The sequence below is a fragment of the Bos grunniens genome, chromosome 16, assembly GCF_055505025.1.
Source record: "Bos grunniens cultivar Pamir isolate PY7600 chromosome 16, Bosgru_T2T1.0, whole genome shotgun sequence".
Classification (NCBI taxonomy): domain Eukaryota; kingdom Metazoa; phylum Chordata; class Mammalia; order Artiodactyla; family Bovidae; genus Bos; species Bos grunniens.
Window position 1 is genome coordinate 37,920,901 of NC_141180.1, and position 21,368 is coordinate 37,942,268.

General features: G+C 43.7%; 1 protein-coding gene across 3 annotated transcripts in view; it reads left to right on the top strand.

Annotated features, from left to right (window-relative positions):
- The window catches only part of LOC147356630 (centromere protein S), a 21,345-nt gene extending 6,588 nt beyond the window's left edge, over positions 1-14,757 (top strand). Inside the window, exons 3-5 of one of the 3 annotated variants that reach the window (XM_086344461.1) lie at positions 1,081-1,114; positions 5,955-6,021; positions 14,471-14,757. In XM_086344461.1, the coding sequence (XP_086200587.1) occupies positions 1,081-1,114; positions 5,955-6,021; positions 14,471-14,689 (320 nt within the window). In that variant the 3' untranslated portion in view covers positions 14,690-14,757. Of the gene's footprint in view, positions 1-1,080; positions 1,115-5,954; positions 6,022-7,703; positions 8,136-13,116; positions 13,398-14,470 lie in introns of those variants that run through there. The other 2 variants (XM_086344459.1, XM_086344460.1) reach the window with 2 other exon arrangements.
- The last annotated feature ends 6,611 nt before the right edge of the window (positions 14,758-21,368 follow it).

Here is a 21,368-nt window from a genome sequence, read left to right on the forward strand (position 1 = left end):
CCTGGAGGTTGATTTTGCTTGGGAGAAATGCAGGTGGGTGCCGTGGCGTATCTCACCAACAGACAAAGAACATTATCACTGGACACCATCCGTGAAACGTTTCTTCTATTGGCTGTAAGATTCAGTTTATGGGAAGAGCTATATTTTTTTCTATTACAAGATTTGTATTTTTTTTCTTTCTGTTACACTAATAGGAGGGCATCAGCACCTTTATTTTATTGCTTTAAACCACCCAGAATATTACTTTTTTTTAAAACAAGGGCTAGGACAGGCTGCCCTATTTATTTATTTAATTTTGACTGTTCTGGGTCTTCGTTGTGGCATTCTGGCTTAGTTGCCTGGCGGCATGTGGAATCTTGGAGGCTTTCCTGGTGGCTCAGATGGTAAAGAATCTGCCTGCAATGCAGGAGATGCAGGTTCAATCCCTGGGTTGAGAAGATCCCCTGGAGAAGGAAATGGCCACCCACTCCAGTATTCTTGCCTGGAATTCTCCATGGACAGAGGAGCCTGGTGGGCTACAGTCCATGGGGTCACAAAGAGTAGGACACGACTGAGCAACTAACACTTTCACTTTCTTTCATGTGGGATCTTAGGTCCCTGACCAGGTATAGGAACGGTGTCCCCTGCACTGGAAGGCCGATTCTTAACCACTGGACCACCAGGGGAAGTCCTTGGACATTAATTTGTTTCATTGCTTTATAACTTTTTTATATCACCCACAGTTTTTTTTTTTTTTTTTTTTCCACCCACAGTTTGACAGCTGGTATTTGCTTGACTTCAGGGGAGATGAATGTCTTCACAAGCCCTAACTCCTAGCACAATTTAAGATTAAGGGATAGTTTCTAGGGAGGAGAGGTGTAGCCACAATTACCAGAGGTTTGTAACGAAGGGTGGAGGTGGCAGGGAGGACACAGAGGTCGTAATGAATCCAGCAATGGAGCCACCCGAAGGGCCTCCTCTCACTTTCAAAAGGATTTGTAGTAGTCACTACACTTACTGTAGACATTGAGATTTCACTTTTCTGCTTCTGAATTAAGGTTGAGATAGGCTAATTAAAGCACATCTCTTTTTCTCTTTCAGAAAATTTTGCCAAAGACCTTGAAATGTTTGCAAGGTGGGTAGAGAGCTTGATTGTCGGATGCTGGGCTTGTTTCCATGCTTTGATGCTCCCCATCTGGTGGTGAATTTCAGGGAAGCTTGAACCCCTCCCCGCCCCATGTTTTGTGGAGACTCAGTCTCTAATCATGATTCTGTAAGAATGGAACATCTGCTTTAATCATATCCATTCAGACTTGATTGGGCATTTTTTGAAGTTTTCCTCGTATTTGTCGTTAAGGGAAGTGAAGTTATTCAGTTCCAGGTTAAAAAGGTGTGAGTCATGTCTCCAGGATTCTGTGCATGGTGCACTTGCTTTTAAGACTGTTTCTGCAGGTGATGTGCTGGGGGGTGAGGCTGGGCGCCGGGCTGGGCTGCTGCGTGCTTTGTGGGGTAGCGCACGGGTGTCGGGATAATACAGCCCATGGCCCCATCAGCCCTGCATTTGCCTGCTGGAGACAAGTGAGACACATGCTCCTTGAAAAGTGTGTGTGACTGGCTTTCAGCTGGTAAAGCATTAGCTTTTACAGGTGATTTATGCTCCTCTCTTCAATTAGTTCCACAGGTAATTGAAAACAATTGCAGCGAATTGCTTTTATGAAGCAATTTGAATGACGAAGGCCTGAAAGGGCTAAAGCTTTCTAATTTGCTCCCACTTCTGATTTGGTGCCAGCCTCTCCCACACCCCATACTTTTCACCTTTCTCCTATAGCTCTTTGTTTCTTCGATGAATATTCTGAATGAATTAAAGCAGTAGGTTCTCAGAGGGCAGGCTCTAAATCTTGCCTATTCCTGCGTATATGAGTCCCTAAAAACCGCTTAGCATCTTCAACTTGGCCAAAAGGGATCAGGATAATATATGGGATACTGACGGCTCCTGCGTCTTATCATCGTTAATTCAGGTGGTTGCCCCTTACTTGTGCCCTGCGCCCACCCCCACCCCAGGTCTCCTGTGAAATACATTTACTGCCTTTACTTGCCATCTTTTTTTTTTTTTAAGATTTATTATTTTATTTTATTTTTGGCTGCACTTGGTCTTCACTGCTGCGCCTGGGCTTTCTCAAGTTTCCATACAAGGTCTTGTTGAGGTGGCTTCTCTTGTTGCAAAGCACAGGCCCTAGGCACACAGGCTCTATAGTTGTGATGGACAGGCTTAGTTGCTCCAGGGCATGTGGGATCTTCCTGGACCAGGGATCAAACCCATGTTCCCTGAATTAGCAGGCAGATTCTTAATCACTAGACCACCAAGGAAACCCCTTGCCATTTCTTTTCTTCTTCTTCTTTTTTTAACCATGCTGTGGGGCTTGTGGGATCTTAGTTCCCTGACCAAGGATTAAACCCACACCCCCTGCATTGGAAGCATGGTGTCTTAACCAATGGACCAAGGAAATCCCTCTTCTTTTTTTTTAAAAATGTGAGTCTTTTATATTACAAAGGAAGACACAAAAATGTAAATTAGTAGACAAATGGTTACTTGATTTGAACATAGAGTTTGTCAGTATAGATCAGAGTTTTCCACCTCAGCACTGTTGACATTTTGGACTGGATGATCTCCGAATTCTGTCCAGTGCATTGTAAGGTACTTAGTGATGTCCCTCGCCTCTACCCACTAGACGCCAGGAGCGAGTCCCCAGCTGTGCGCTTCCTCCTCATTTCTGTGTTAGTTGTAGGAAAAGACAATGACAATTTTAAATACTAGAAATAAAAATGAAATTAGAGCTATTTAGCATTGTCACACGTTAAGTTTTCAGGTATTGTGTGTTTTTTATAGTTGAGAAGCCTACTTCTTTTTGCTGGGCCCTGGGGCAGAGAGGTAGGCATCCCAGGTGGCACAGTGGTAAAGAACCCTCCTGCCAATGCAGGAGACGTAAGAGACCCAAGTTCGATACCTAAGTAGGGAAAATCCCTTCAAGGACGGCATGGCAACCCACACCAGTATTCTTGCCTAGAGAATCCCATGGACAGAGGAACCTGGCAGGCTATAGTCCATGGGGTCACAAAGGGTAGCACATGACTGAAGTGACTTAGCACGCACACACGGGGCCGAGATGTGTGGGCACCACGTGGACTGTCAGCTGCACAAGGACTGACTCATCTTTTGGGTAAAGGAGTCTGGGGAGAGGCCGTCAGCTGATGCTCTCTGAGCAAGACTGTCAGAGGCTTTACTCAGAGATGTTTCCTCTTCTGCAGTGCTCAGGGGTGTATACCAGCACTCCTTAAACTTCCTCCAAAGAACTCTGAGCTAATTCAAGTGCAGATTTTCTTTGAAGACTTATCTGTTGTCTTAATTTTACATTGTCAAAATATTCCATTAAAAAAAAAAAAATCCTGTTTTAAAGTTTATCACTGAATAAGACTCCCTGGCGGTCCAGTGGTTTAGACTCTAAACTTCCAATGCAGGGGACCCCAGGTTCAATCCCTGGTTGGGGATCTGCATGCCATGGTGTGGGGGGAAAAATGTGTATCACTGAATAAAATTTAAAAAGCTTCCCTGGTAGCTCAGTCAGTAAAGAATCTGCCTGCAGTGCAGGAGACCCGGGTTTGATCCCTGGGTCTTGAAGATCCCCTTGGAGAAGAAAATGGCAACCCACTCCAGTATTCTTGCCTGGAGAATTCCATGGACAGAGGAGCCTGGTGGGCTACAGTCTGTGGGTTTGCAAGAGTTGGACACAACTTAGTGACTAAACCACCACTACTGAATAAAGTTGATAGTCCCAGAGGGTCAGCTTTATCCTGTGGTTTTGAGTTTTCCCTGTTACATAATTCCTGCTCCTATATTACCCCAGTTTGAGAAATCTGAAATATATACTGCTATTTCAGGTTGGCTACCTATTAGATAGTCTTTGGAGGCTGAGAACCTAACTAGTATTTGTAACAATGTTTCTATGAAAAAAATACACTTAAATTGTAAATACTATAAACTCAGTTCACCTATAAACTTTGGAAAATAATCTCTCCACTTAAGTTGTGAATTTCCTTCATTTAATGTCTAAGTCACCTAATGTTAACATGGTAAAGATGAAACATTTTGAGGAAGATAGGTATTCTACGGTAAATGAATTCTAGGGGCATTTTTGTTGTTATTCAGTCGCTAAGTCGTGTCAGCCTCTGCCACCCCATGGACTGCAGCACGCCAGGCTTCCCTATCCTTCACCATCTCCCGGAGTTTGCTCAAACTCTTGTCCATTGAGTTGGTGATGCCATCCAACCATGTCATCCTCTGCTGCCCGCTTCTCCTCTTGCCCTCAGTTCCCAGCATCAGAGTGTTTTCCAGTGAGTCGGTTCTTCACATCAGGTGGCCAGAGTATTGGAGCTTCAGCATCAGTCCTTCCAATGAATATTTAGGGGCATTTTGGGAATAGTCTTTAAAACCTGTGTTGCTAAAAGTGTTGTATGAAAAATTGCTTTGTTATGTTCTCTAGAGTAATTTTCTGGAGCCAGAGGTTTGATTTAGGAGAGTCTGTGGTGTGCAGTTGCTGGCATAGGATGTACCTGCCCCTCCATCTGGGACAGTGGTATCATTAAGACATGGTGCAGAGAAACCAGATGACCAGTCAAGTGGTGGAGAGGGTTGGCTCTGCTGTTTCCTGAATGTTTCTTGTGATCATATATGCTGATCTTACACTGAACAGTTCAGTGCTGCTTCCTCCTTACTCTTTGTCCGGCCCTTTAGGAAGGGGTAACACCAACAGGGCAGCTTGTTGTGCGATACAGACGAGGGCTAGTGTGTCTGTGGCTCCTGACATCCTCCACGCAGGGCACCTCTGGACCGGCTTTGTGGTCTCTTGTCTGTCACTTTCTGTCTGACTCCACCCCCCCGCCGGCCCCGCCCACTTTTCTCTGTGCTAGTCCTTCCAGGCGGCTAATGAGAAGTTATCTTCTGACGTGGATATTATCCCAGGATAGTCAGATACTGTCCGTCATGATGAGATGGCATGTGATCTTTTCACATTTGGCAGGATGTGAAGGACTAATCTGGCCAAATTACAGAATATAATTTCTGTGAGTTTTATCTGTAAATCAACAGATATTTAGTGAGGACTTGCCATGTGCTGGTCACTCTGATAGTTAAGAACACAAAGATTCCCCGTTATTCCGACTTACAGAGTTCCTACTTATTTTTGGAGGAAGTTAGAAATGGCAAGAAAGGGTGTTATTAGAGTGATAAATTATTGAATAGAGCTCATTGTCTCAGATTACCTTTTAAAGCAGAGATAAGAGAACTGGAACAAGCACTTGTGTCCGTGTTGTGAGCAAGAAACAGAGTCTAGTTGAAAGGGTGTTCTTTGTCCTAGCTGGGCTGTTGCTGGGGACACATTGTCTCCTAGTTGGGGAGGGACACGTGCACAAGCTTTTCCCTGTAATGTAGCCTTTGGGGAAGAGCATTAGGACCTTGGTATAAGCGAAGCTGTGTTTTGTGGAAATTCTATTTCTTCTATTTAGCGTTCATTTAAGCAGCAATGATCTTTGTATTGTGAGCTCTGTGCTATTTTCTCTTTTCACTGAAGGTGCCTCACAGACCCGCTTCTTTTTGCATGCTGGTCGCTGTGCCCACTGTGAGCATTTGGGAAGGCTTGAATGCCTTTTACTTCTCTCCATGCTCACATTCTCCAGATACCCTCGGCCCTCCAGTGGAGGTGGACAGACTGGCTTCTGCTTGCTCTGTCTCTTCATTTAATTGGTATCTTGGCTCATCACTTCACTCATTTCTGTGTCACTGTCACTTAATGGCCCTCACCTGAAAAGATGGGCTACTTAGAGATCCTGCTGGTGTGAAGTCTGGCCATGAACTTTTGTGTTTCATCAAAACTTTAAATAATATGAAACATTCTGGCGAATTGTTTCTGCGCTTTCTACAGACATGCGAAAAGAAGCACAATTAACACTGAAGACGTGAAGCTCTTAGCCAGGAGGAGTCATTCACTGGTGAGAGATGGATTTCTTTCCTCACTCCCCTTTCCCATCAGAATACATTATTCCCAATTAATCACCGGCATCCACGAAGTGATTCCCCCAGGGCACCTTGCGTTAAAAATGAGACACGCTTCAACCACTCAGACCTGCCTGTAATTTACAGTCTTTCTTTCACGATGATGGATCTTGCTAAGCCAATTTGAAATTTTCTAATCAGTGCTCTCTGGATTTCATAATTTGCCTTTTCTGTAATATCTCAAAACTTTGGTCCCATGTTTCAGCTACACCATGGTGTCAGAGACAGGTCACAGGCTAGAGTATCTAGGGGGTGCTTTTATGGAGCCCACAGTTTTGGCGAGCCAGGTGTGGAAGGAGTATCAGTACATCTGGGGTGTGCAGGCAGTTGAGCACATTTTCTGTCTTTTCAGAGACGTCTAGACGTCATCCCAGCCGTGCCCTCACCTTACAGGTGATGCTGTGATCGTCCCAGGCTAGTGGCTGTGGCTGATGGCAGATCCAGGACGCCTGTGAGGTTTCCTGACTTAGTCTGATCTTAGCAGTCAAAATACTTTTACGTTCCTCTCCAGGATGTGAGCTCCACAAGGGCAGGGATTTTTATGTCTTTCTTCTCGACTCCATCTGCCATGCCTAAAAAAGGGCCTGACCCACAGTAGGGGCTCATGAGTAGTAGTTGAATGAATGAACTTGTGTAGCACTTGACATTTCACACAGGACTTCTGTAGGTCATATTTTACACACATCATTTAAAGCTCACAACCACCCTATGAGGGTTTTTCATAAAATGACTAATTAGCCCCATTTTATAGGCCAGACTACTAGAGTTAAGTAATTTCCCAAAGTTAAATATGAAGTTTTCTGGTTGACAGCTGACCCTTAACCTTCAAACCCTGGATCCAGTACTGTTTCCACTGGACTTTTTTCTGTCTCTGCTCTTCTAATATTGTTTCTCTAAAGTTTAAGTCAAGGTTAAGGATGATACGATTCCTAATAGCTCCGGTGCCTGGTGGTGCTGCGTATCAGTGGAAAAGACATTTTTCTCTCCTCTGACATTCTCTCTCAGAACTGTAACTTGGTCAGCTTCAGTAAGAAGTTTCTATCTTTTGCAAGGAATTGTCGATGCAAACCATCTTAGACTGTTAATTGGGAAGTTTCCTGCTTATTACGTATGTATTTACCTCAGAATATTGTTTTAATTTTGGACTGTTAAATTTTGGTCATCTGACAGAAGCCTGTTACTGAAGAGTTGCAGCTAAACTTGTGCATTTGACTGAATCTTCCCTGAGGGCAAGGACCTTGTCTTATTACCCTTGTAATTACCAGATCTCTAGGATCTGGTACACAGGAATTGCTCAGTAATTTTAATTGGGTAAAATTTAGGGCTTTTGACTTTATCTGTGCTTTGTAGAGTATGTTTGTGATTGGCATGCCTTTCGTAAACTACAAGTTTTAATTCTTCTGATTATTCAAGGAACTCCTATGTGAGTAAGCAGTGAGCTGACTTTTGTCATTGATTCCTTCCAGGAAAAAAAAATTGGAAGCTGTGTTTAACTCTGAGGAATTTAACCCTGGGTGAGAGTGGTTGGGAAATGGCATAGATTTTTTTTCTCCCCGACTAGACTTATTAATGGCTTTACAGTCAGGTAAAAATGTAATTAAAAAAAATTTTTTTGTAGCTAAAATACATCACAGAGAAAAATGAAGACATCGCTCAGCTTAACCTGGAAAAAAAAGCAAAGAAGAAGAAGAAGTTGGAGGATGAAAACAGAAATTCAGTGGAGTCAGCAGAGGCTGGTGTAGAAGAAAGTGAGAATTAAACCCTGTTGCTGTTTGGAGAAAGTGGCCTTCAGCAGGCCGAGTGGCTAAAAGCACATATTGCCAATAGAGGGTTCTGAAACGATCAGTGGAGATTAAAAGACAGAAGGCTTGGGTGCTTTTTGTATTGTACTCTCCAAGTCATTGACTACAAAAGCTGGTTTAAAAGAGAAGTGGAAACTCTTAAGCAAAATAGTTCCATGTCTTACTGAAGTGCATGAAAAGGGCATGTGTTTGAATGGTATATGTTGGAAATTGTATCTATTGTATTAATAAAATTATGTTAGCAAATACATATGGTTGACTTTTTCAAGCAAAAAAATCATATGTTCATTCTTTTATATCATTTTTCAGGCTGACAATCACTGAAAGATGACTAAAGCTATATGCATTTAGTCCCTTTTTGGCTGCACCATGAAGCTTCTGGGATCTCAGTTCCCCAACCAGGGATTGAACCTGGGTTCTCGGCAGGGAAAGCGCTGAATCCTAACCCCTGAGCCAACAGGGAAGTCCTCCAGTGTTGTTTTTCAGTCACAGTTCATGTGACTTTTCTGTGGCTATGTTGTAAGTTGATTGGCCACACTGGATGGAACTTTTGCTTGAGAAGAAAGTCTGACTACTCCTCCAAAACAGTTCAGCGTGCGTCTTCTGTTTCAGGTTGTGAGAGATGATGGTTCCAGGAATCCCACGTCTTCTGTCTTCTCCTTGGGGTTTCTCAGAGGCCCAGGGCAAGCATGTCTTTTAACCCAGTGGGACAATAGTGGCAAAGAAAAGGGACTGGTATTTACAGAGCCCGTTCTGTGTGCCAGCTCCTATTCTAGGTGCTCCGTGTAGTATTTCTGCACACATTTTCACAGTATTTTTATTTTAAAATACTGATTTACTTATTTGGCTGCACCAGTCTTAGTTGTGGCACAAAGAAAGTTTAGTTGCGGCATGCGAACTCTTAGTTGATTGGGATCTAGTTCCCTGACCAGGGATCGAACCCAAACCCCCTGCATTAGGAATGTGGACTCTTAAGCCACTGGACCACAGGGAAGTCTCTGACTTGTTTGTATTTTAGACAAGTGGTCCCACCACACATTCTTCAGGGATTATAACACAGGGGTGGTCAGACTTTGTAAGGAGCAGCAGGGTGTAACCCCGAGTCCTCAGGAACTGCCCCTTGCCCACTGCATGTTCTGCTCAGGGTTTAGTTTACTCTGGCATGTCCATGCGATGTCAGTCATCCTCTCCCATTCCATCTTTGCTGACCGTTAGCAGAAAGGAGTTGTAGGGCTCTTTCTCACAGGCTTGCTTCCTTAGAGTCCTGGGAGCTCGTCTGAACTTTAGACTAATTAACTGTATAACCAGCTGACTGGCCATATGAAGCAGCACATGTCTTTGAAATACATGTGGCCTGGTAACATAGTCGGGGCAATTTACATTTATAATGTTTGTCTTCCTTGTTACACCAACTCCTCAAAAAAAGGTGAAATAAAAGATCCTGCGTTACTTTTTTATTACTAAATTAACAAACCAGGGATGTTCCAAAGCATCCCCTTCTGTACACAGCAACAGCTGGAATATGCTGGTCGACACTTGTCATGTACAGCTGGTACCTCGACACCTAGTCGTCTGGGAAAGTGTAATCAGGGCCCGCTTACTGCCTTTACTGAATTGTGGAATCTGTAAAGAACCCTTAGAGGTCATGGAGTCCAGTCTTCTCACCAAGTAGGAAGCCCTTCTATAGCACTGATGACTAAGGTCCCCTAGGCTCTCCTGAACTCCTCAGGTGCACAGGGCCCTTTCTGTTAGTGGACACTAACTGTTGCAAGTTTCTTCTGTGTGTAGCGAACAGTCTTTCACCTTGTGTCTAGGTCCTAGTTCTGCCTTTTAGAAGAAACAATCTCCCTTTTTCAAAATAATCCAGTACTGAGTCCCTTTTAATCCAAGTTCCCATAGTACATCTTTTCAGAAACACTTTTTTGCATAAAACATTAGATTGTCAACTCCCTATGGGTGGGCTTTGAAATGGTGATCACTTGGTGCCTTGTGTAGGGCCACACACACAGACACACACACACACACAACAGGTGCTCCATTGAATACTGGGTCCCTGGAGCCTGAGATGAGCAGCGGGGGCACACAGGAGGAGGAGCCCTTGCTTGGGTTTCATGGCTCTCACCAGGGATCTCCATTGTGTTGTGGTGGGGAGCTTTCTTTATACTGTGGGGAATAAGGACTAAGGACTTGGAGTATCTTCTTTAAAAAAAAAAAATTATTTTTGGCCGTGCTGCTGCTTTGCTGCTGTGTGCAGGCCTTCTCTTGTGGTGTGTGGGCTTCTCATTGCAGTGACCTCTTGTTGCAGAGCATGGGCTCTTGGGTGCCTGGGCTTCATTGCTCTGTGGCATCTGGGATCTTCCTGGACCAGCCAACGGACCACCAGCAGAGTCCCAGGGTATCGTCTTAGTGACAGTTCCTAACGTGAGCCCTGTTGTGTTTTCCACTTGTGTTAGGTGCTTATCATGATCTTATTTGATTCTCACAATTCTAGGATGTAGGCAGTAGGTACTGTTTTTATCCCTGTTTTATAGATGAGGAACCTGAGACCCTAGAGAGGTTAATTAAATGGCAAAACCAGGATTTTAGTCTAGAGCCCTCACCTTGAGGTACTAAGATATATTGCCACCTCCTTGAAAGCAGCCAGTAACAAGATCACACAAAGCCTTCCCCGGCCTGCAGCTTATAACCTTCCTTGGCACATGTCACACTGAAATTTTACTTTTCTCTCATTTGCAGAGCATGTCTCCTGCCCCTTAGTGAGGCTGGAACAGCCCTTTCGGGGTGGATGGTCTTTGTCCTTCTATGTAGTACACGCTAGGTGTTCAGTGTTCAATGAGTTCATGGAACAAAATCTTGAAGTTGGGTGAGCTACCATGATTATCTCATCTGTAAGAATATCTGGAGTGAAAGTCGCTCAGTCTTGTCTGACTTTTTGCGACCCCATGGAATATACAGTATATACAAAATATATAAAAATACACTCAGAGGAAAAAAGTAGGAAAGGACTATATGCACCTCCTTCACGTTTCGTGGCTCAGTCAAGATGGTAGATGACAAGCTGGTTCTGCCTCCATTATTTCCTAAATTTTTAAAATGTTGAACTGGTTTCAAATTTAAAAGACATGAAACTGAAGTGGAAGTGAAAGTCGCTCAGTCCTCTCTGACTCTTTGCGACCCCATGGACCCCATTCTCCAGGCAAGAATACTGAAGTGGGTAGCCCTTCCCTTCTCCAGGGCACCTTCCCAACCCAGGAATCGAACTGGGGTCTCCTGCATTGCAGGTGGATTCTTTACCAACTGAGCCATCAGGGAAGCCCTAAGAATATCTAAACGTTTTAAAATATCATTTGTGGGAATTAGGCAAAAAAAAAAAAAAATTTTTTTGGTACCAAAAAAGGACTAAAGCAAGATGCACTTTATGGCCCATAGTGGGTCATTTGGCTGTGCCGATTTTACCTAGCATCTTAACAAATGTGCAATGCAATGAAACTTAAAGTTGAGATTTCCCTTGTGGAGGGGTGTGAACCAGCACTTTGGAAAACTGAAAGCGTCAACGTTCACTTCTGGAACGTGCCGTCAGTTCTTTGGTCGCTTTACTTCCCTTTAGAACCTGGCCTCTGATGTCATCTTAGGTTTGCGATGGATGTTTCTGATTTTCCTAGCTGTCTCAGGTGGAGAAGGTCTGTACATTTGTCTGTGTGATTCTGAACCTGGGACCTGCAAGGAGGAACCAGGGGTGGCAGAGACAGCTTGAAGTTGTGGATTCTCAGCAGTGGAGCTGTAATCAGGAGAGGAGACCCTGGGAGCTGGTCAAGTGTAGGGCATTCACTGGGCTCCCCTGGGGGTCTAGCGGCTGAGATTCCATGCTTCCACTGCAGGCAGGGCGGGGCAAGGTGAGGGAGCGGGGGGAGCGGGCATGGGTCGGGGAAGTTCCACATGCCTCGAGGTGTGGCCAAGAAGAGAAGAATCTATCTGCATTTCCACCTTAATAAGGTGACTGATGCAAAGAGCTGACTCATTGGAAAAGACCCCAATGCTGGGAAGGATTGAGGGCAGGAGAAGAGGGCAACAGAGGATGAGATGGTTGGATGGCATCACCGACTCACTGGACATGAATTTGAGCAAACTCCAGGAGATAGTGAAGGACAGGGAAGCCTGAAGTGCTCAGTCCATGGGGTGGCAAAGACTTGGACACGACTTAGCAACTGAACGACAACAAAAGGTGATTTGGGTCCACATCACAGTTTGGGAAAGCCTGGGCCAGAGGACCGTGGCCTGCTGGCGGGGAGGTGGTGCTACGGAACGAGCACTTGGTGGCCTGAGGTGGTCTGCTGAGACCAGTGGATGCTCTGAGTGGCTCCCGGAGTCCTCACCGTCTCCTTGTTGAGCTGATTCAGTCATTCTTTCGTGTGGGCAAAATTGCAGATTTTAAGTTCCTTTGCTGTTGAAAGTGTTAGTCGCTCAGTCACGTTTGTCTCTTGCGACCTCATGGACTATAGCCCGTCAGGCTCCTCTGTCAATGGAATTCTCCAGGTAAGAAGACTGGAGTGGGTTGCCATTCCCTTCTCCAGGGGATCTTGCTGACCCAGGGATCGAACCCGAGTTTCTTGCTGTAGCAGGCTGATTCTTCACCACTAGCACCACTTGGGAAGCAGGTGGTGTTCCTTGTTGTTCAGTTGCTCAGTCATGTCTGACTCTGTGCGACCCCATGGACTGCAGCACACCAGGCTTCCCCGTCTTCCACTATCTCCTGGAGTTTACTCAAACCCATGTCCATTGAGTCAGTGATGCCATCCAACTGTCTCATCCCCTGTCACCCCCTTCTCCTGCCCACAAACTTTCCCAGCATCAAGGTCTTTTCCAGTGAGTTGGCTCTTCTCATCAGGTGGCCAGTTTTGGAGCTTCAGCTTTAGTCCTCCAATGAATATTCAGGTTGATTTCCTTTAGGATTGATTGTTTTCATCACCATAAGCTCCTTATTCAAGGCTAATTTTGTATTATGTTAAATCACTTGGTTTTGTTCTCAAGACTTCCTGATTGCTTTGGCATAATTGCGAGGAGGTGGAATTTCTAGCCAAGTGCGCACGCATCCCCAAGTAGGAGCAAATCCACTCTTGACACAGGAGAGCGCCGAGGTTTTAATGAAGGGGTTAAATCCAGTCCTGAAGCACTTTTGTGGGCACTGATTGCTCAGGCTTGTGCGTCACCACTTGAATGTGAGGGGAGAGGGAGTACAGGCTTTAGATAGGCATATATACAAAAAAACACACACACACAGCTGCAGGTTGAGCTGAAAATATCCCCCTCAGTCTGCAGAGAAGAGACTCAAGTCCACAAAGCACTGGTTTCAGGGGCTGCCAAGCAGGATGAGCAGCTCCAGAGCTGGAGAGAAGTACCAGCCAGCCTGCAAGATGCTACCCCTCTGCTTGCTGCTGCCGCTGCTGCTGCTGCCCTCTGGGGCCACCACTGCCCTCTCCCCAGAGGGCGGCCTCGCCGGCCACGAGAGTGGGGTGAGTAGTCTGACTCGGCTGCGTGCTCACCCTCTTGTGAGCTGTCCCTTCCCTTGGCAAATCTGGCCACCCCGTGGATCCCCCTCTTCTCTGTGGCTGAGTGTGTGTACAGGACAGACTGCAGGGCTGGGCTTTGCCGTGTGCCCCTCAGCTGCCCTGTGCTGTGATGTCCACATGGACCATTGACTCACCATCTTCAGTCATTAGGAAACTTGTTAGAAAACGCTGACACTAAAGGGAGCTTCTTCAGGCTAGCGATCTCCATCTGCCAGTCTTTGAAACACAAAGCCATCACACTGGTCTATTGCAGTGCAGTTGGTCTACTGCTGCTGCCACTGCGGTGTTAGTCACACTTACTTGTAGAATCTTAATTTATACATACAGAGCAGGTTCTCACTGGCTTAGATTAATTGACATCATTACATTTTCCATTGTGAGAAGTTGTAACTTTATGAGGTGATTTACTTCTCTTTTTTTTTCATTTTGAAAAACTTCCAAGAAAGAGTACATAAAGTTGACCATTAAAAATGGATTTTTCTCTGAAATTAGCAGCTGAGTTCCAGAAAAGCCATTCATCATCAGATTACTCCTTAAAGCTTTCGAAGGAGTCTGAAAGGCCAGAATATAATGTCTCAATCTGATCTGTCTTAAAAAGCAATTTGTGGACAGCCAGGAGTAAGACCAGAGATGGAGACATGGGAAATCAAGCGAAAGAAGCCTCATCTAACTTGGGGGGCTTCTTATCTGCCAGTCACTTGTCAGGGAAAAGGAGACATCTCCCAACCTCTTATAATTAAAAAGATTAGGGGCAAAACAAATAGATTTTTTTCCTTGAATATATTCGAGTTTTTCTTTTCTCTGATTAGAGCAATTCTCTTGAGGTGTTCTCTTAACTCTGCATGCATGCTAAGTCATTTCAGTCGTGTCCCTTAACTTTCTCATCCTTTAAATGGAAATATGGCTTGTTGTTCTGGAGCATCATTTTTTTTTAAAGGAAAGAATTATATATCTTAATGCTGGCTGAATCAGATGATTTATTTGTCTTTCCTTTGTCCTCTGCTTCTTTTTAAAAGCACATGCAGGAAGTGGCAGAAATAAAGACAAACAGCCTGTTGACTTTCCTTGCGTGGTGGTACGAGTGGGCCTCCCAGGCCAGGGCAGTGCCCTTTGTAGGAGGGGAAGCCAGGGAGGTGTCCAAACGGCAGGAAGGCGCACCCCTCCATCAGTCCACGCGCCAAGACAAAACGCCCTGCAAGAATTTCTTCTGGAAGACCTTCTCCTCCTGCAAGTAAAACTCCACCCATAACTACTCGTGCAAAGAAGTGTAACCATGGATCTGAATAAAATGTATTAATAAGCAGCTGTGATATTTCTTCTTTGTGCGGTTGTCTTCTCTTTCTCATGTAATTTGAAAAGTAGTTTTTATGTAAACTTTAAAAATGCCAACTACTAGATGTCTTTAGTAATTTGGAACCCAAAGAGAGTATTTTATTTTTATTTTTTTACTGAAGTAGAGTTGACTTACAATGTTGTGCCAATCTCTGCTGTATAGCAAAGTGACTCATGTATATATACATATGTATATATACGTATATACATTTTAAAAATATTCTTTTCCATTATGACTTATCCCAGGAAACTAGATATAATTCCCCGTACTATGGAGGAGAACCTTGTTTATTCATTCTAAATGTAATGGTTTGCATCTACCAACCCCGAACTCCCAGTCCATCTCCCTCCCTCCCCCATCCCCTTGGCAACCTCAGGTCTGATCAAAGAAGAGAGTTTTTGATAAAGATTTTTGTGGTTTTTGCCATTATTGTCAATGCAGCTGTGGGGCTTTCCTTCCACATTCATTGTGCTTAGAAGTTGTTCTGTCCTCGTCTTCCTTGCTTTGATTTATAATAGGTAAAAGCTACATATTTAAGTGTTCAGAATAACATTTCAGTTTACTTTGATATCAACTGTCTAATGTAAAAAATATTTCTCTCATATTAAAAGCAATTTTTAAACACTGTTCTCAAAGAGCAAAATTATTATTCCTCCTATTTTGGCTAAAATTAATTTAAAAACAAATATCATGCTATAATTAAACAGACAACATCATGATGACATGCCTATAAAAGTTCCATTTGAACCTGCTGTTGTAAAATACCCATACTAATTATAATCAGTAGGTTAATATTGCTGTTACAATTCTTATGGATGAGAGCTTCAGGTTTATTTCAAACCAAATAGAGTGAGCGGTGCTACTTCCCAGCCTGTAGCTTGATTGCCTTAACTTCTAATACAACGACCTCCAGGAAATTCCCTGGTGGTCCAATGGTTAGGACTCTGCCCTTTCACTGCCGAGGGTCTGGGTTCAATCCTTGGTCGGGGAAGCAAGATCCTACAAGCCAGGCCTCAAGGTCAAAGAAAACAGAAAAACAAACAAACTCTGGGACCTACAGAGTTGCAGGATCTGGACTTGGTCTGAGACAGAGGCATATGTATTGAAATCTATTATGTATATAAATGTTTTATTTTCCCATTCCTCAATAATTTCCCACAGAAGTAAGTGGATGATGGTGAAAGGAGGGGGAGATTCCTTTCTCATTTCTCTTTCTGTGATATAACACAGAGCAACTGTCGAGCCTCACATGGACCAGGATCTGGGTCTGCTCAGATGGAGATAGGAGTAAACACATGCTCAGGTTCAAACCCTAATCAAATTTTAATCCTCCCCATTAGCCCCGGAATCTTTCCTTGATTACACACCTTGTTTATGGCTCTTGAATTCTAGATGCTAAAGAAAACTTCCAGCAGGTGGTTTTTTTGGATGTTAAACTTTAAAGCTTAGAGATTCCTACCAGGAGTTAAGGAAAGTTTCTGATGGTCAGGATTAGTATCAGGAAGACTGGCAAAGGCTGGCTGGAAGGCATTGCAAGGATGTTTTCTTCTCTGGACACCAGGGGAACAGACTCACAAAGTATGACTGCTGACCGTTCCTTTCTGTCTTCCACAGAGCTGAGCTCATATTCGTAATTACTAGCTGAGTGAAGTATAATGTGATGAAAGAGTCTTAATAGCATCCTCATTTTCAAACACAGCAGTTTTCAGGGACCTGTAAGTGGGTCAGCGCACTGGTGGAAGATGCCTGCCTGAAAGGCCAGCTGACCTTCAGGATTTAAGGTTCTTCTAGAAGAAAAGAATGCTTACTGTCTTTCAGTTTTGCTTAGAGCCATATGTATACATTCCTTAGGATTGGGGATTTTAACTTTTTGAAAAAATAAACGTTATCTTTGGCTGCACTGGGTCCTTGTTGCTATGTGTGAGCTTACTTTAGTTGTGGCGAGTGAGAGCTACTCTTCATTGTGGTGTCAGGCTTCTCATTGCAGTGGTGTCACCAAGACAGCACTGGTGCCCAGGCTCTAGGGTGGGTGGGCACAGGAGTTGTGGTGCATGGGCTTAGTTGCCCCATGGCATGTGGGGTCTTCCCAGACCAGGGGTCGAACCTGTGTCCCCTGTACTGGCAGGAGGATTCTTAACCACTGGAGCACTGGCAAAGTCCAGAGATTTTAACTTTTAACTAAGTAATATCTGAAGGAATTGAGGCTACATTAATGGCACCTCCAGGAAATCCATCAAGTTTAAGCCCACCTTAGTTCAGGGGCCTTAGAAAAATGTAAACTGGCATCAACTGCATGTTAGACTAGATTAACATGCTCATCATTAGTAAACTAGGGTAATTTCCTACCATCAGGTTTTTGGTCGACTCTAGTCCTACCTGGTTTAATTCCTGGGTTGGAAAGATCCGCTGGAGAAGGGATAGCCTACCCACTCCAGTATTTTTGGGCTTCCCTTGTGGCTCAGCTGGTAAAGAATCTGCCTGCAATACGGGAGCCCTGGGTTTGATCCCTGGGTTGGGAAGATCCCCTGCAGAAGGGAAAGGTTACCCACTTCAGTATTCTGGCCTGGAGAATTCCATGGACCGTATAGTCCATGGCATCGCAGAGTCGGACACGACTGAGCGACTTTCATTCATTTGCATTTGTGTAGTTCAGTATAGTCAAATGTGCAGATCTAGGACATTTGTTTCCAGTATTTGTCACCAGAGTAGATCCTTAACTGCTAAGGAGGAACTGATGTGACATAAGCATTCAACCGAAGTCCTTTCATAGTATTCGAATGTCAGGGCTGACAGCAAACCATTTCAGTGGAAACTCAGGCCTGTGAGCTCATGGGGGATACATACTCCTTGACCTGACAGTGCCTGCTGAAGGGATTACCCACATCTTAATAACAGCAGCTTCTTCAATAGAGACAGGGATTTGATCTTGAAGAAATCAGAAGAGGATATGTCATTCAGCTGTTAAAAAGAGGGAAGTTTCTATTTCTAGACTAGAATGAATGAGGCAAAGACACTGGGCGATGCTTTTTCTAGCTTCTCATAACTTTAATAAAAATTAACACTAATTTATCCTTTTTGTCTATAATTAAATAGTTAAGTGATAAAAGATATATGTTCTGTTCTTATTAAAATAATTGTAAGTTGGGGCTTCCCTGCTGGTCAACTGGCTAAGACTCCACGCTCTCAATGCAGGGGGCCTGGGTTTGATCCCTGGTCAGGGAACTAGATCCCTCATGCTGCAGCTAAGAGTTTGCGTGCCATGGCTAAAAGATCCTGTGTGCCACAACTAAGACCTGGCACAGCCAGATAAATAAATAATAAACTATTTTAAAAAATAACTGTAAGCTGGAGAAAAGCTAGAATTTTCATGCTGATAGTTCCTGTAACATGGTGTTAGAGAATACTGAAGAAAATCTCATAGCTCTGCAGTAACCTGTTGCTTACTTCCTTGTATTGATAATTGTGGAAGTGCTGTCTGACTTAGTTTGACCAAACAGCCAACATTAAGGATGTGCAATCTGAAAATTCAGTGCATTTCCTGGGGAGGAGGGGATCTGTTCCCTTTACTGGGGGCTTCCTGACAGGGCAGAGGACCTCACCTGTCAGCTGTGTAGCAGATTCAGGCAGTGAGTATTTGGAGTAGATAATTTCCAAGGTCCTTAAAAACCTCAAGTAATATAAGACGCAGCCAAAATAACTTAAGGCAAAATACAACAAAATAGGAAAAGAAATGCTGAAGGCAAAAAAAAAAAAAAGATAATAAAAGTTAATTAGGAAATTTAAAAATCTGGTGAGTAAAGGCACATTAATAATTCTTGTAATTAATGTATTTTTTAACAGACTACTATTATTTTTTTTTACTCTTTTCTTTATGGAAAATGAAAAATCCATTAGTTTTTTTTCCTTTTGCTTTTACCCAGAAATTAAAGGTTGGTAAGTGGTAATTAGCACGGCTCTTGTCAAAGCCAATTGCCTAATGGGGACCGACATTTGACTTGAGTCGAAAGAATGGAATATGGCTAATGTAGAGTTCATTAGTCCCAGCTGCTTTCTTTGACAGTCTTTCTTCCTAACATCGGCTGTGCCCTGCTCCCTCTCTCTCTCCTATTTTTAGACTATTGCTCTGCTGCTCCGTTCTATTCTAGAAGGCCTGGAGGCACAGTGGTGCAGGGGAGGTAAGGGGTACTTAGGGCAAAATAACTTTTGACTCTACATTTGGTCTAGGGTTTGCAAAGGTCTCTGTTCGCACCCGCCTCTCTCTGGCCCTGGGGAGATGAAAGGGAACCATTCCCTCTATATTGCTGTGCTGGTACTGTGCTCTTCCTCCTACTTGTTGCTCAGTCGCTCAGTCGTGTCTGACTCTTTGCGACCCCATGGACTGCAGCACGCCAGGCTTCCCTGTCCTTCACCATCTCCCAGAGCTTGCTCAAACTCATGTCCATTGAGTCGGTGATATCCTCCAACTTCCTTCATTTAATTTAACCCATTCCACCTTGGGCCTTAGGCTAACCTTTCATTTTTGGAAACTACTGTCCCATAAGGTTAGACTCCACGTGGGTCTGTCTCGTTCCAAAGGCCAAAGTACTTTTTCTATTCTCCAATGCAGCTGAGATGCTCAGTAGGTTTGTTTCTAATACAGAAGACCAATACCAACACCCGGCCCATCAACTAAAGCTCTACTGTGTATCTGGTGAAAATAATTGGAGAAAACATTTTTCATTCAGTAGGGCAAAGATGGAGACGCTGATATAATTGGTGAACAGAGATAATTGCTGACACAATAGTTAAATAGAGATGCTGTTCTATTATTTCTGGAACCCAGGCTTCCTTTGCTACTGTGCTAACTATAATGTTCACCAGGCTAATTTATTTCTTTTACACTACCAACACAAGGACTACATTTAGAAATCTTTTAGCAATCATGTTGCAAACATATTAGGTCTTTTTTCATTTGGAGCTGAATTCAACTTATTATTCTGGTATTAACAAAACAAAATAATAGGGAAGGACGGGGAAGCCATGGGGAAGCCATGGGGTCACAAAGAGTCAGACACGACTGAGTGACTGAACTACAAATTAACAAAACCAGTGATCTGGATGTAGAGTAGAAGAGTATGTAGACTTAAAAGAAAATACAAGTAAGTGGAAAGAACACCAGGATTGCAACCAGAAGACCTAGGAATTCCTAGTGGTTCAGTAGTTAGGACTCTGTGCTTTCACTGCCAAGGGCCCAGATTCAATCCCTGGCTGGGGAACTAAGATCCCACAAGCTGGGTGGTATAGCCAAAAAACCAAAACCTCAAACCAAAATAAAGCCAAAAGACCTGCCTTTGAACCCTGGCCCTCCAATTAGCCTTATGACATGAGGCAAGTCACTGATCCTTCTTGAGCACGACTTTGCTCATGTACAAAACGAGAGCTGGCACGCCACACCCTCTTTAGCTCACTCAGTTTTGAGGCTCCAGTGTAGTAGGTGCTGGCACAGAGCTGACTGCAAACTGTCATAAAAATCTTCAACTGGCATTACTGCCCCTCCAGGAGCATTTTGAGAACCTGGGGGCTCTTGTCAACTGTCTCAGTACCTGGAGGCTGCTACTGACACTGAATGGTGGGGTGGGAGGTAGGCTGCTAGTCTTCCTGCAAAGCACAGGACAGTTCAACATAGTGAATTATCATCCCACATCCCACGTGTCTTCCCTCCCACCCCCACCACATGACTTTTATGTCATGCTGGCTGTTCACAGGAATGAAAACCCATTCCAAATCAGCCCCAAACCTAATTCTGTTTTGTATACAGACTCTTTTTTCCAGTTTTAACATTCCCTGGCTTTGTGAAGAATGCAGCCACCTTATAAATCAAGGACAGATGTGGTATACTGCCCAGAACGTCACTGTTTTGGGAACTCCCATTACGAAGGGCGATGCTGCTTGTGGAATTTGAGTCACCAATCACCATGTACCATGCATGGCTGCTTCTAACAAACTCAAGGTAATTCAATTGTAAGGATAAGCACCTGAGAGCTTCCTTGTGCCTTTTGATGGTCATCTACAGAAAAGGGCATACTGAGATGGATACAGACCATCTTATTGAAAATTATTTTCCTTTGTTTCCATTTGGAGGTATTGTGTTGATGAAGGTATACATGTAGGTAGGTTATCAGCTCTGGCTTTCATTTAAGGATAATTAAAAAAGCATTATAAAATACACTATTAAAAAAGAAAATATTGGGGCAAGTGAGAACCAATGGCATAAGGCATTAGTAGGAGTATGCTGAGTAGACCTTATCCCTCCTTGAGGAGGGTCATAGGAGAAGCAAATAGCTTTTTGTTCTGTTTTTTGCATCTCTGCCTCACCTTAGGACTTATTGTTACTTTTCTTTATTTAATAATTAGCCAATGTATTCTTAATACTATTCTATTTTCCTCTAAGTATGCTTAAAAAGTAAGTCAAATAAGTCAATAACTAATTATCTTTTTCCTTGCAAGAGAAATTGCATTGTAGATTACAAAACTTGAATAACAAGTTAGTACAGAAACAAGAGGAATATAAACCAGAAGTCTCTGTTCTGCACCCAGAGAGA